The following is a 16,211-nucleotide window of genomic DNA, read 5'->3' as shown; positions in this document are numbered from 1 at the left end:
TCGAATCTGTTCGCGCAGGACAGGGGTAATTAGAGATCGCAGAGAGAGGCCTTCGTTCTGCAGTGGACTTAAAATAGGATGATGATGATGATGATGACGACTTCGACGATGATGATGATGATGACGATGATTCAAGAGAAATATTAGGTCAATGTGGACTGTTAAAATAGCACTCCAGTAACCTCACATGGCTTGTTTCGTGCCAAGAAAAGACTTAGTTCCAGAGAAAATCGCAACTGAAGGAGCCGCATTCCTTCAGCACAATTCAAGTCGCCCGCCATGAGCGATGCGGTGTGACGCTGCAAACGTCATCCCCGCCCTATACTGATACTGCCGTCCGTGAGTAAAATAGTGCCCAAGAGCCGGCGCAACGTTGTTTTTTTTCGTAAAACGCGAAAGCACGGCCAGAAACCAAGCCATGACATCACATGGACACGGCACTTTCTGCTGCTTGCAGTTAGCATGAGCTTCGCGAGCCAATCTCCTCCGGTATCGGAAATCGCCCTCTCTCCGTCTTTTCAACCCAGCACTCCTGCCCCTGCCCGAACTACTCAATCAGATCGAGGGCGTGGACCACGCGTTCTATGCCGACGATATACGGTGTGGACGAACCGCGCGGGGTCCGATGCCTGGGCGGAGGAAGCCTGCAGAGAGCGGCAACGACCGTCCACGAGTATGCCACGACCTGCGGCCTGAGCTGCTCTCCACAGAAATCGGAGCTGCTCATGGTACAGCCCGGAAGACCAAAGAAAGAGTCGCCGCCGAACATAATCATCACCATCGACGGCACAGAGATCAAACCAACGCAGCAGATCCGGATACTGGGCCTGCTGGTGCGCAGCGACGGCAAGGCGCACGCAGCCGTCAACAAAATCAAGACCACATCCGAGCAAGTCCTGAGCATGATCCGGAGAGTCACCAACCGGAACAGAGAAATCAAAGAAGAAGACGCACTGCGCCTGGTGCAGGCATTCGTCGTGTCACGCGTAACGTACTCCGCCCCGTACCTCCAGCTTGCGAAGGTGAACCGCGAGACGCTGAACACGACGATAAGAAAAGGAGTCAAACTCGCCATGCGCATCCCTGTCTACTCGTCAACGCAGAAGCTGCTGGAAATGGGTGCCCACAGCACGGTGGAAGAGCTGGTGGAAGCACATCTATCCCACCAGAGAGTAAGGCTGAGCGGGACACAGCACGGTCGGGCCGTCCTACGCAAGATAGGATGGCAAATTGAACAGCAACCGACAAAGAAGCCGCTCCCCACAACGTGGAGAGACATTATTAAGAACAAGCCCCTCCCCCGGAACATGCAGCCGGGGGGGGGGGGGGGGAACAACGAGAGACGCTTTGCGCGGGCCAAGGCACTGACTCGACAGCTGGAAGAGGACCCCGAGGTCCTCTACGCGGACGCCTCGCTTCCCAAGCACGGGACCAGAGCAACGGCGGTCGTCACCACCATCGATAAACTGGTCACAGGCGTGTCGATACGGACGACGAATACAGCCGAAGCAGAAGAAGTGGCCGTGGCCCTCGCACTCGCACAACCGGGAGTGAGGACCGTGGTCACAGACTCCCAGACCACCTACGCAAGCTACCGCAAGGGGAACATCTCTCCCGCGGCACTAGCGATCCTCACCAAATGCAAGTCACCGGGACGGGCCGTTGAGCTCGTGTGGGTTCCGGCTCACTCGTAAGTGGAAGGCAACGCACTCGCCGACCACTATGCCCGAGAACTGTCAATCCGGGCCGAGGACGAGCCAGAGCTACCGCACCCCGTGACAAGTTACAAAGAAATCACGCAAATGTACAGAAGCGGCAGATGTAGGTTTCCCCGTCCGCATCCGCAACTCAGCCGAATGCAGCAAACGATCGTGCGACGCACGCAAGCGGGGTCGCTAGCGCATCCCGTGCTCTTGCACAACATCTTCCCAACAGAGCAAGACACTTCATGCCCTTTTTGCAGACGGTCAAAAGGCACTCTAGCACACATCCTTGCAGAGTGCACTAAGCTCAAGAACCCCCCACCATCCCCCCCCCCCCCCCCGAGCGATGGGAGACCTTGTTGTCCAGCCCCGACCTACCGACCCAGCCCGCGCAGACGGCTAGGGGCCAGGAACTGCTGGACGCATATGGGACCTGAGAAGAAGGTTCCACCCCATCTGGTGCCAGCGCGCACCAACCGTCACTAAGGGCTCAGTACAAAAGTTGAATCTCTCGCTCTCTCGCGAGCCATTCAAACCAGCGCAATACTACGCGAAACCGAAACTACCAAAACGTGGGAGCGTGTGTGGCGTTCGAAGGAAAACAAAATATTTCGTCACCCGCGTCGTTGTGAAAGGTAACGTGAATGATATTGAAGCAGCGCACTATCATGGCTCATCAACTAGCCCACCAGTATCTTTTAAACGTGAATGAGTTCTTTATTCTACGAGTGGAATAGAAATTGAGAAGTAGCATTTTCTTACGTCTTATAATGCAATGCAATGATCCTTCTGTAATGCTTTGCGGTGTTCAGTGGTTCAATGCAAGTGACACAAATTATAATGAGGCGTTACGACATCATCCGGCTAGTACTAGAATGTCCCGGTAGAATCCCAAATTGTGTCCTACATTTAGCTGAATTTCTCGCTTCCTAAAGCTCTGTTCCCGATAATATTGACACCTTAGACATTTTCGAGCATTAATCTATCCCTTTAGTTTGACTTAGTATTCGCCTTTAGTGTCTCGTTAACCAGGGATGAGCCCGATTGCCTGCAATAAAAAGAAAACAAGAGCGAGAGAGAGCGAGCGAGAGCGAGAGAGAGAGAGAGGAAACATTAAAGAAAAAAAATGGGCAAAGAAGATAAGGTGGAGTAGACTCGTGTCAATGCCAGCGTTTTCCCTGTAAGTATAAGAACGGCAAAAAGTGTTTAGCCCGTAAACTAACGTTCCTTGGGAGCACAACATATTGTAGCTTTATATACCAATACCAGAGCCTACGTATGTGCATTTCAAGCAGCCAATTTAGGCAGCCGGTAAGCAGGCATGACTTCCTCCCTCGTTTCGGACGTGACAAACGCGGCTCGTGCAGCTCGCGCTGTTCAGTGTTCAGCTTATATAAATGCATAAAGAGCAATGAAGAGCAATACAGGCGACGGTGTCGCTAAACCAGCACAACCGCGTAAACAGCGACGCCATCGCCGTGTAACAAAACGATGCCAACAGACTCAAATAGGAAGAAACACGGGAGCATCGGAGATACGAGCCGGCGTATACTGACGAAGCAGAGTGAACGTGCAGGATTTTACATACCTGTGCGCTGCTTGCAGAGGCACCACCTTTCTCCGTCGATGCACTGGTGTGGTCAACGTCCATGTCACGTGGAGATTGGAAGAAGCCTCGGGACGACTATTCACGCCTGCGAAAATGAGGAGACTTATGAATGAACCTAAGTGAGGCGGCCTCGGTGTGAACAAGCGTTTAGACTTTGGCGGCGGAATTTTGATACAAACGTAGTAGAGACAACAACAAAGAAAGGTGGGGAGTTCATATGGCTACCCTACTGAAAGAAAAGAAGCGATAAGAGCTTCCACAGACTCCAGCGAGCGAGAAGAATCAGGCGATTCAAAATGGTTCGATTATACCGAATGACCATTTTACCTCATTTACTTTTTTAACTTATATATTTAGCATATTATTTACTTATGAATCAAACCAGGAGGCAATGAATAAAGGAAGGCATACAGGAAATTAACTGTTTTCTTTCACTGTAGCCTACAACTAATTAGGCATAAGAGTTACATTTACGACAATCTTCATAAAATAAATAAAGGAAATAAGGAAAATAAAGGAAAATGGAAGTGAAAGTGGAAGAAAGCTTGGCTCCGGTGGGTGCTAAAGCCACAACCTGCGCATGAGGTATGCGGTGGCCTACCAACTCGGATGACTCACTGCTACGGCCCTGAGCGGATCTGGTTAACATTTCCAAGGCTAGGTTATTATATGTACATATTAACATTTGACACTCAAGAAAGTGAGCGGAGGGATAGCCGTCACCGTAGCTGAATTGGTGGCATCGCACGCGTCTTGCAAAGGTTGTGGGCTCGGCTCCGACCGCGAAGAAATTGTACCCCCCGCCCGCCCCCGTTCATCTTTATTTCAGTTTTCCTTTATTAAAGGTATCCAGTTTGTGCACTGCATACTTATTTGGTTAATGTTCAATCAGCACCCGGGCCCTTAATTCTCTTTCTCCCTGCCCCTACACGCACACGGGCGCGCGCGTACACCTATGACCGGTTCAATGCGGAGCTGTCACCGAATTCACCCCTTTAAAAATTTAGGCAGTGGCTACGAGTGTGGCTCGCGCATTTTCGCTTACAAGCAAGTTTGCCTAAGTTTGCCGGCACTCGGACGCCACAGGGCGGGCGTTTGCAGATAGCTTCGTCGCCATGTCCTTCCTCGCTTGTCATTCACAGGCATTTCCTTACGCGCTCTTATCGCGGATCGTCATTCGTTGGCTCGCCACATTAGTATACGTGAAAGTCCGCAGGGCCTCCCGCGGGCAATTTATTTATTTCCGACGAAACCAAAGCGAACTTGCGCACCGTGTGCGACGGCATGAGGCTTTTTGCTACGAGTACTGCGCCAGCCGCGACCATTACGATTAATGGCCAGCCGCGAGGCACATTGGTATGATCACGCAGCCATGGGGTAGGCAAAGATAGCTTAGTCGCGAGAGGAACGCAGATGCTTGAACAACAAACACAGAGACAATCAGGCTCTCGTTACGCAACTCGCTTCCTTACACATTCCAGCGCAAAAGAGATTCAGGAAGTACCCAATGCGTCAATGGCGTTTGTGACCGAGGCCCCTCAGCAACGCATAAGGATGCCTGGAGGTGAAGGAGAAAAGAGGGCCAACTTCCGACGCCGGAGTTTGTGCGTATTCAACGAGTAAAACTTACAACCTCTCTACGCAACAACAGCAGAGTTGCACGAATGTGTCCTTCGTCCTCTTAAAAAATTGTGTGAACGAGCACTAGCCATTCTTAAAAAAAAAAAAAAAAACTTGTTATGGATATCAAATATGAATGACTTTTATGCTTACAGCAAACAAAGAGGAAAGCAGATCCGCAGAAGGCCAACTGCTAAACTTTATAAACTCAATCCATTTTACTAGTGTCAGTGAGCAAAACTGCATTGAAATGAACAGAATTCAAATGAACAGCAAGTGGAAGGTGGGCGGAATCTGCGCCATGGCCATAATTAAGTTAATTGGACAAATAAATTGCACCTGACTGAATGCTTTCAGCAACTCGATTACTTATAGTAAAACGTAAAGGCCTAACCACTGGCACGCGTCGGCAAGCGTCGGCACGCGCCAATGCGTCAAAAGCGTCAAAAGCGTCGGTCGGGAACAGGGCGAAGCGTGGCGACGCGCAGAGATTTTGTCGACTGCCGGTGCTAGAAGTTCGACGACGCGTGGCGACGCTTCGCCGGCGTGCGCCAATCAGGGACTGCGATGCGTCGCCGGAGTCAACCAATCGGAGGCTGCGAGACCTCTGGCTGCTATGCCTATGATGGCCGCCGATGCGAAGACGCTGACACCAGCGATCGTCCGAGTTCTTTGGACGCACGACGCGCGCGACAGTGTTCCTGAAAGACAGTGTTGCGATAGTAGGCCGACAACGACACGACCGACGACTGTGTGTAGTGGAAGTGCGACTTGGATCCGACCCGACTTCGAACAACGCCGAGAAATCCAACTTGCCCACCGGTCTCAGTGCGATCGTCTGCTAAAACATCTAAGCGAATCACGGTTGCCGCAACGTCTGTGCTTGGTGCACGTGTAGTTTGTTGTGCTCGAAACGAATGGAAACATGCTTCCGAACTCCGCAGGCTGGATAATCAGCATTCGCCTACCGCAGATGTTGTTACGTTACGCATAGGCCTAGCGCGTCCATCGGGTTCGTAACTGGCGACTGAACGAGCCCAGACAAGCTGAGAAACTCTGTCGAAGGAAATGAATTTTCAGTTCCGTTTGGCGCTGAGACGATTTAATATATGGCACTCCTGACTTCGTGTGGTGTGTGATGTGGTGAATGGACCGTGTGGAACTTCGGGTGGCGAACCGCGGAGTGTTTCGTGTGGTCTCAGGTGACTCAAGTTTAACGGGCGAGCTCTGTGCTGTTTCCAATGGCCAAGATAACTTTCGAAAGCGAAAGACACTAGTAACCGAACAATGGGAAGTACCTACTTCATCACCCATGCCGTCCGCTTTAGCTGATTCGGCATGTGAATCCAGTTCAGTACAAGTTCACAGTACTCCATCACTCACTTTTTTTTCAAGTGCATGCGTCTTATGTGCTAGTTGGGGACAAATCGCTCGTGCAGCACTCAAGAACGCTGACGCACTGAAGGAAACATGGCACAGCTCAGTCATGTTTGAGTCAGTGTGTCGTTATACTTGAGCACTGCAAAAAGAAATTATATGTTTGCAATATATGCACCGTGTGCAATGCATAGGAGGATCTGCATCATGCAAGACATATGCATGCAGCCGCGTATACCAGGATTGCTTCGATGCCTGCATGAGAAGCAAAGCGTACCGAGTCAAGGAAACTGTAATTGGCATTCGATCTTTTTTTTCTATGGAAAGAGCATACGGTGTGAGTGCATTTCGGGGAAGGTGAAAAGGTGTCATCAGTGCTTTGTGCAGTCGACATATGCTTAAACTGCCCAAATCGCTTAAGCTATCACTAAAACGTTTCTCGCTGCGATACTATAAACTGTAGTCAGGAAAAAGATAAACTCAAAACCAAAACGAGGTTTGCCTCAAAGCAAGTGTGTGTGTGTGTGTGTGTGTGTGTGTGTGTGTGTGCGCGTGCGTGCGTGCGTGCGTGCGTGCGTGCGTGCGTGCGTGCGTGCGTGCGTGCGTGCGTGTGTGTGTGTGTGTGTGTGTGTGTGTGTGTGTGTGTGTGTGTGTGTGTGTGTGTGTGTGTGTGTGTGTGTGTGTGTGTGTGTGTGTGTGTGTGTGTGTGTGTGTGTGTGTGTGTGTGTGTGTGTGTGTGTGTGTGTGTGTGTGTGTGTGTGTGTGTGTGTGTGTGTGTGTGTGTGTGTGTGTGTGTGTGTGTGTGTGTGTGTGTGTGTGTGTGTGTGTGTGTGTGTGTGTGTGTGTGTGTGTGTGTGTGTGTGTGTGTGTGTGTGTGTGTGTGTGTGTGTGTGTGTGTGTGTGTGTGTGTGTGTGTGTGTGTGTGTGTGTGTGTGTGTGTGTGTGTGTGTGTGTGTGTGTGTGTGTGTGTGTGTGTGTGTGTGTGTGTGTGTGTGTGTGTGTGTGTGTGTGTGTGTGTGTGTGTGTGTGTGTGTGTGTGTGTGTGTGTGTGTGTGTGTGTGTGTGTGTGTGTGTGTGTGTGTGTGTGTGTGTGTGTGTGTGTGTGTGTGTGTGTGTGTGTGTGTGTGTGTGTGTGTGTGTGTGTGTGTGTGTGTGTGTGTGTGTGTGTGTGTGTGTGTGTGTGTGTGTGTGTGTGTGTGTGTGTGTGTGTGTGTGTGTGTGTGTGTGTGTGTGTGTGTGTGTGTGTGTGTGTGTGTGTGTGTGTGTGTGTGTGTGTGTGTGTGTGTGTGTGTGTGTGTGTGTGTGTGTGTGTGTGTGTGTGTGTGTGTGTGTGTGTGTGTGTGTGTGTGTGTGTGTGTGTGTGTGTGTGTGTGTGTGTGTGTGTGTGTGTGTGTGTGTGTGTGTGTGTGTGTGTGTGTGTGTGTGTGTGTGTGTGTGTGTGTGTGTGTGTGTGTGTGTGGGGGGGGGGGGGGGGGGGGGGGGGGGGGCGTCTTCTGCACCCTGATGGCTGGTTATAATACGCTGTAGCGTATAGACATCAGTCTTTTTTTAGTCTTGCGAGCTGTCTGGAGTGCCACGTTACCACTAAGATTATTATTATTATTATTATTATTATTATTATTATTATTATTATTATTACAATAATCACTACGACCACATTGCATATGTTGAAGCCAGCATGACACATAATTCAAGATATTTCTGGAGCTTCGTGTGCTCTCTCTCTTCTAAAGAGAGTGCCAAAGATGTATGTCGTCTTGATGAAAATCGTGATGTTCTCTCGAACACTGCTGATGCCTTTGCGGAACATTACGTTCTGTATATGGTGTAAAAGATGCAAGTAACCTTCCTTCTCAGTCTGGCACGGTGTGTACGCTATCAGTCAATGAAGACCTTGTCTTCAAGTGTATGAAGCGCCTCAAACCTTCCCTTTCTTGTGGTACTTATGGTATTCCTCCCGCAGTGCTTAACCCTTTCATACGCTGTCTGCACAATTGTATAGAGCACGATAGTGCATCAACAGCAAAAACAGCAACGAAAGTATTGATATTTAAAGTGTGTTGCATACATCTTGAAACACCTATATTACTGTAACTATGCTGCAATTATGAGTAACGTGCAGAATGTTTTAGCAAAATGAGTGGGAAGGTAGACGGTTGGATGTTTTTACACTGTGTCAGTATGTTATATGTAGCGGGTTCACTTCTTCCATGTTTTTTTCACAATGTCATACACCAGACATAATTTTCAAGTGATGATGATGATTTGGGATTTTAATGGCGCAGCAGGCGTGCATGCTATAATGCGCCAACAATTTTGAAGTGGCTAGATAAGTGCTTTTCAAGCTTTTGAAAACACGCAATAGTTTATGTTCTCATATTTGATGTTCTTGCACCGAGTTTTCGCATGGAGTCGAAATTCAGTAAACTTCACAAAACTCAATAAACAATTCACAATTCTTAATCTTTTCTGCAGCTGTACACTTCCTATAATTCTGAAGATGCAAGAGATGTGGTGAAAGCAAGTTTTCAATCAACGAAATAAAGTGGCGTCTGAAAGCGTTAAGATGTATGGAAGCATACTTATTCCCTGTTCTCACAAGCAGATTCAATAGTTCCCTAAAGTCTAGTACGTTTTCTAGCACTCTGAAGGTGGCATAGACATGGCTCATGCATAAATCGGGTGCTAGACGTGCAGTTACTAACTGCTGGTCTGTTTCTATCCTCTGCAGTGCGTCAAAAATATTTGAATCGGTATTGCATTCGTTGCTTTCTGTTAGTGCTAAGAACATTTTAATAAATGAACAGCATAGCTTTGTGTGCCGACGACTTAAAACTATTTGACACTGTCAACAGTATTCACCACTTCATCGACCTCTAAAAAGACATTTCTTTCACTCTCAAACTGGTGCAGAAACAATAAGGTACTCTTACATGCTTCCAATATTATGGCATTAAGTCATATGCGGAAAACACGCCATGTTCAATTTTCATACACCCTTCAGTATGCTCCACTGCCCAGGGTCGATGAAATGAAAGATCTTGGTGTGCTTCGACAAAACGCTAAGCTTCTCTTCACATAGACAATCACACATGTCATTCATGTTCTTGGAATTGTATGTCGTATATTGCATGATTTCCACTCACCTGTCCTGTTTCTGAAATTGTGTTCTGCTGTGTGCCTTCCACTACTATAGTATGCCTTTGTAGGTGGGGGTGCAAAGTGCAAATCTAATTCCGACCTCATTGGACGCACACAGAATAAATTGATATCTATGTTCAAGCACCACTTTTGCAATTCTGGTTCAGCCTTCTGAAATATACCTCAACTCGCACCTCTAGACTCAAGACTTAATTAATCAGACCTTTCGTTCCTGTATAAGGGGGTCCATGGCATTACACATTCCGCAAAGCTTCTTGATCATATGCAGTTGTTCATGCCTCTAAAGTATACCAGGCAGCATTTCACATTCCTTTGCCTGGACTTGTTGCAAGACTGTGCTATACATGACTCGACTTCAAAAAAACATGTAATAAGAATTGTGGCTGTATTGACATATTTCAGAGTTAATTTCCTGTGTTTTGCGTATCTGTAGATAATCATATATGATTAACTCCCTTTTATCCTTCCTCGTTTTCTTTTTCCCTATTTGTTTCTCTATCTCGCATTGTTTTGTCTACAACATTCATGTTTTCTGCAGATTTTATCTCACATATTGCTGTTTAAGTACACCAGTACGAGAGCTCTCTAGCTGTTCCTGGGCACTATAATAAACGTTTGATTGACTGATGTTTATTGTAGTATAAAATTGTGCTTTTTAATTATGTGCTAGTATATTATTTCAGTGCAGTAGCTTTCGTGCAATTAAAAGAAAGGCATGAATTAAGGAAGTGCAATAACATGCTATGTGCCTGATTATATGCATTGTGCTATTAATTTCTGAGTTTTAATAATGGTTGGCTACTGTATCCAGTGTTGTGCAATCAAATAATATGCCACAGCAATTATTGCGTGCCTCACAGAACAAATTGAACGTATTTCTCAGCCAACACATCATAGTAGGCTGAAAACAACAAACTCGTATTTTTTTTTTTTTTTTGTGATGAGCTGAAGTGTATCAATTCTAAAAATAACCTTTATATATATATATATATATATATATATATATATATATATATATATATATATATATATATATATATATATATATATATATATATATATATATATATATATATATATTTCTTACATTATGCAAATGAGCTGCCCCCATACACTACTCCCTTTGCCAGTACGACTTGGCAAAGGGCACCGAAAGGCGCCTATTAAAACCCTCCGATTCTCAAGCTCGCATTATCCGACGGTATGTCATTTCAGGAATGCCGAGAAAGGCGGATTGACATGTTGAAACCAGTTGCAATAGAACATGCCCTTTACCCAGTGAACATTCTTCTAGCAATACACTCAATGTGAAGGCCTCCCGATGCGGTGTTGATGCTTCAAAACAACGTAGAATAATAAATGAGGTGCGCCATGGCGAAGATTCGACAGAATCAAGAATCGGGAGGAGACAAGCTACGAATGACGTAAATTTTAGCTATTCTAGATGATTTTTTGTGAGTACTACAGGTGTTTCAATTGCCCCTTTTTGCTGATTTTCTCAGAACCCACATTTTCACGTTTCTTTCATGCACCAACAAGTATAATTATATTCACACGGATACTTTTTTACCTGTATCCGGTGATCGTATTTCACCGGCTAACAAACGTCAAACGTTATCGCTCGGCGCAGGACGCGCCTGCACGTATAGGAAGTCTCGCGCATGTTATTGATGGTTCTGGTCGGTTGTCTGTTGTCGAAGAACCTTGTACAATCTGAATGCATACGCGACACGAATCGCGTAGTAGTTTCTGGACGGCGCGCAGGCACCAGCGAATACGCTGGAACTTTCAACGACTGGTGTATGAAAGCCGACGCGCTCGACCCGCAGATCAGATTTTCGACGATCGCCGACTTAGCTCGCCGCGTTCGTTGCGAATGAGTGTTGGTTTTGCTGGGCACAACTTCGCCTAATAAAGAGTTAAATTTGTAACTACCAGTTTTGACTATGCATCATTTTACACCGTCACTACTACGTGACAATATTTCTAAAACAGATTTTCAATGATGCCTTTGCACGCCCAATTCGTACATAGTTGGCTGTGCCAGTGAGCTACCAAAAATGAAATCGTACAACAGCTTTCGATATGGTATGGCATGGTCGCGCAGGTGTTTGCAAAGCGATCTTGTAGACAGACAGCGCGCAAGCGCGAGCGCTGATGTCGATATGTTGTGCACTATTGTTTCTTCAAAGGTAAAAAGAAACTGTTGGGGAAGGCGTACATTCATTAATCAAACGTGTTTTTATATGTAAAAGAACACACATATCACTAACTTATTGTTTTAAACTTAGTTTACAGCAGGCTGTTTTAGGCCGGACTTGGACGGTTGAAGACAAGATAGTCAAGCAACAGTGCGCCACAGCCGAGGAGCGAGCGTCGGCGCGCGTCAGAGCTTCTGTCCAGTGGTTGCGTGCCCTTTTCCTCCAACAGACGCAAAGCGACGCGTTCGCTTGTCGGCGCGTGCCAAAGCGTGCCGACGCATGCCAGTGGTTGGGCCTTAAGAGTGAAAATGACTGATAACTAGTGAGCGATTTTTTGTGTAAAATACAAATTTTTTTTCTTACGTACTTATCGTGCCTATTTAACATTTAAGCACGAACTATGGGTCTAGAAAGGTTTTAGTGGCATCTTTATCGTGCCTATGAATGCCCATTTCAATGTTGGTGCCTATATTGGATTTTCTGAGCCTAAAAATTCCATTTTCCGTGTTCTGTCCTGTAGCTTCCCTTTACTTATAATGTCGTAACCCCCTGAGGAACTTGGCTGAAGGCAACCAATAAATGCCAGAAAGCTTTGCCGGTGCAAAGGCTGTTATTTGCAGCAGGCGAGAGCATCGCTGCGAGAAAGGCTGTAACTGCTCTATGCGACGATACACTTTGAAGGTGACAGCGTACTTTTGCGCTCACTTGACGTTTTTAAGCGACGTCTTCGAGAAACGTGAATACCTCGAGCGCAACTGGCATTCAGAAAAGGTTCGCCGCCATCTACAATGATTTCGTCATCATCCGCAAACCACGTTGCTGATACACTTAGTTCGAAACTTCAGCCGGTCTCTGAAAAAATTCCGGGTTGTCGGTACTGAAAGCACTGTTAGAGGTTCTGACCGGCGAACATTCTTCGATTCCGGAGGCCGTTGGATCACTGAACGTTGCGAAGTACAAGTACGTGCAGCTAACTTCAATGGATGTTGAGCGTTCCTTTTCTGCATACACGAACTGATACTCGCTGAAAACAGACAGCATGGAATCTTAAAATCATGAGATGGTGCTTGTTTGTCACGGCTTTCATAGCGTTACTCATCGTATCTAGTTACGCTATTAGGGGAAGCATGGTAACTTCAGGTTACACTGTAAATAGAGATCCGATTCGGGGCTTGAATGAACAGACTATAAGCGAACTTAATGGCAACGAAGCTTCCTTTGGGGCTTATGCACGTCCTTATCGACAATAAATGACAACGTAACTGTTTTGTAACCTACTCAACTTGCCTCATTCCATTTTATCGAGAAACAAGATGAATTTCACAAAACAGGGGTTTAGCATGCTGTGTTCCTTAGAAAATCGTAATTTATGTTGACATGCAGAGCGGGAATTCTTAGTAATAGAGCCGATATGTGGCCCTAAAGGGCAATATTTGACCCCTATATGTGCCTTAAAGGACAGCTTTAGTACCTGTTGTAATCGCCTAAAACAGCAAAGCTATTGCCTAAACACCCGGTCTCTACTGCCGACTAATATACCCAGCAAACAGGACCTACACCGCATACGGCGTGTATCACAAGACAACGAATCAACCTACGCCCGAAATTCCATGGAACCAGACACACTAGTTCCTGCAGACAGAGATGCCATCACCCAACCATCACTCCCTCTTTGCAGCAAGGTGTTCCCCGAAGAAGAAGTTGCAGATAATGCCAGGTGAGCAGCTTATTTTACTGCGAATATCACACATAACGGACCGAATTTGTTCGCTCATTCATTCTTTGAGTTCGTTCAGCTCCGCTTCGTTCTTTCGTTTAGTAAGTTATGAGCATGAGCTAGGAAATGGGCCGCGCACGTTCTTTAGTTTACCCGTTTTGTTCGTTCCGCTTCGTTCGTTCGTTCGTTCGTTCGTTCGTTCGTTCGTTCGTTCGTTCGTTCGTTCGTTCGTTCGTTCGTTCGTTCGTTCGTTCGTTCGTTCGTTCGTTCGTTCGTTCGTTCGTTCGTTCGTTCGTTCGTTCGTTCGTTCGTTCGTTCGTTCGTTCGTTCGTTCGTTCGTTCGTTCGTTCGTTCGTTCGTTCGTTCGTTCGTTCGTTCGTTCGTTCGTTCGTTCGTTCGTTCGTTCGTTCGTTCGTTCGTTCGTTCGTTCGTTCGTTCGTTCGTTCGTTCGTTCGTTCGTTCGTTCGTTCGTTCGTTCGTTCGTTCGTTCGTTCGTTCGTTCGTTCGTTCGTTCGTTCGTTCGTTCGTTCGTTCGTTCGTTCGTTCGTTCGTTCGTTCGTTCGTTCGTTCGTTCGTTCGTTCGTTCGTTCGTTCGTTCGTTCGTTCGTTCGTTCGTTCGTTCGTTCGTTCGTTCGTTCGTTCGTTCGTTCGTTCGTTCGTTCGTTCGTTCGTTCGTTCGTTCGTTCGTTCGTTCGTTCGTTCGTTCGTTCGTTCGTTCGTTCGTTCGTTCGTTCGTTCGTTCGTTCGTTCGTTCGTTCGTTCGTTCGTTCGTTCGTTCGTTCGTTCGTTCGTTCGTTCGTTCGTTCGTTCGTTCGTTCGTTCGTTCGTTCGTTCGTTCGTTCGTTCGTTCGTTCGTTCGTTCGTTCGTTCGTTCGTTCGTTCGTTCGTTCGTTCGTTCGTTCGTTCGTTCGTTCGTTCGTTCGTTCGTTCGTTCGTTCGTTCGTTCGTTCGTTCGTTCGTTCGTTCGTTCGTTCGTTCGTTCGTTCGTTCGTTCGTTCGTTCGTTCGTTCGTTCGTTCGTTCGTTCGTTCGTTCGTTCGTTCGTTCGTTCGTTCGTTCGTTCGTTCGTTCGTTCGTTCGTTCGTTCGTTCGTTCGTTCGTTCGTTCGTTCGTTCGTTCGTTCGTTCGTTCGTTCGTTCGTTCGTTCGTTCGTTCGTTCGTTCGTTCGTTCGTTCGTTCGTTCGTTCGTTCGTTCGTTCGTTCGTTCGTTCGTTCGTTCGTTCGTTCGTTCGTTCGTTCGTTCGTTCGTTCGTTCGTTCGTTCGTTCGTTCGTTCGTTCGTTCGTTCGTTCGTTCGTTCGTTCGTTCGTTCGTTCGTTCGTTCGTTCGTTCGTTCGTTCGTTCGTTCGTTCGTTCGTTCGTTCGTTCGTTCGTTCGTTCGTTCGTTCGTTCGTTCGTTCGTTCGTTCGTTCGTTCGTTCGTTCGTTCGTTCGTTCGTTCGTTCGTTCGTTCGTTCGTTCGTTCGTTCGTTCGTTCGTTCGTTCGTTCGTTCGTTCGTTCGTTCGTTCGTTCGTTCGTTCGTTCGTTCGTTCGTTCGTTCGTTCGTTCGTTCGTTCGTTCGTTCGTTCGTTCGTTCGTTCGTTCGTTCGTTCGTTCGTTCGTTCGTTCGTTCGTTCGTTCGTTCGTTCGTTCGTTCGTTCGTTCGTTCGTTCGTTCGTTCGTTCGTTCGTTCGTTCGTTCGTTCGTTCGTTCGTTCGTTCGTTCGTTCGTTCGTTCGTTCGTTCGTTCGTTCGTTCGTTCGTTCGTTCGTTCGTTCGTTCGTTCGTTCGTTCGTTCGTTCGTTCGTTCGTTCGTTCGTTCGTTCGTTCGTTCGTTCGTTCGTTCGTTCGTTCGTTCGTTCGTTCGTTCGTTCGTTCGTTCGTTCGTTCGTTCGTTCGTTCGTTCGTTCGTTCGTTCGTTCGTTCGTTCGTTCGTTCGTTCGTTCGTTCGTTCGTTCGTTCGTTCGTTCGTTCGTTCGTTCGTTCGTTCGTTCGTTCGTTCGTTCGTTCGTTCGTTCGTTCGTTCGTTCGTTCGTTCGTTCGTTCGTTCGTTCGTTCGTTCGTTCGTTCGTTCGTTCGTTCGTTCGTTCGTTCGTTCGTTCGTTCGTTCGTTCGTTCGTTCGTTCGTTCGTTCGTTCGTTCGTTCGTTCGTTCGTTCGTTCGTTCGTTCGTTCGTTCGTTCGTTCGTTCGTTCGTTCGTTCGTTCGTTCGTTCGTTCGTTCGTTCGTTCGTTCGTTCGTTCGTTCGTTCGTTCGTTCGTTCGTTCGTTCGTTCGTTCGTTCGTTCGTTCGTTCGTTCGTTCGTTCGTTCGTTCGTTCGTTCGTTCGTTCGTTCGTTCGTTCGTTCGTTCGTTCGTTCGTTCGTTCGTTCGTTCGTTCGTTCGTTCGCTCGCTCGCTCGCTCGCTCGCTCGCTCGTTCGTTCGTTCGTTCGTTCGTTCGTTCGTTCGTTCGTTCGTTCATTCGTTCGTTCGTTCGTTCTGCTCGTTCCGCTCCGCTTTGTTGGTTCGTTCAGTTATAACTAGGAAATGAGCCGAACAAGTTCGTTCGTTCGCTCGTTTAGTTATGAGCTAGGTAACGGGCCGAACACGTTCGTTCGTTCGTACGTACGTTAGTTCAGTTACGAGCTAGACAATGTGCCAAACGCGTTTTCGTTCGTTCAGTTATGAGTTCGGAAATGCGCCGAACACGATCGTTCGCTCTTTCGTTAGCTCATTTATGTGCTAAGAAATGGTCTGAATACGTTCGTTCCTTCGTTAATTCGTTAGTTAGTGTTTTTGTTCGTCCGTTTAGTTATGAGCTAAGAAATAAGCCGAACACGTTCGTTCGTTCGTTCAATTGTGAGCGAG

The 16,211-nt window shown here is 47.2% G+C and overlaps 1 protein-coding gene across 1 annotated transcript in view; it reads right to left on the bottom strand.

Annotated features, from left to right (window-relative positions):
• Positions 1 to 16,211, bottom strand: part of LOC126547124 (TOX high mobility group box family member 4-B-like) — a 764,451-nt gene that overhangs the window by 499,452 nt on the left and 248,788 nt on the right. Inside the window, exon 3 of the mRNA XM_050194994.3 lies at positions 3,292 to 3,397. Within this exon, the coding sequence (XP_050050951.1) occupies positions 3,292 to 3,354 (63 nt within the window). The 5' untranslated portion in view covers positions 3,355 to 3,397. The remainder of the gene's footprint in view (positions 1 to 3,291; positions 3,398 to 16,211) is intronic.

The sequence above is a fragment of the Dermacentor andersoni genome, chromosome 1 (assembly GCF_023375885.2).
Source record: "Dermacentor andersoni chromosome 1, qqDerAnde1_hic_scaffold, whole genome shotgun sequence".
NCBI classification, from domain to species: Eukaryota; Metazoa; Arthropoda; class Arachnida; order Ixodida; family Ixodidae; genus Dermacentor; species Dermacentor andersoni.
Note: the sequence above shows the minus strand (reverse complement) of the source record. Positions and strands in the feature narration are given on the sequence as shown.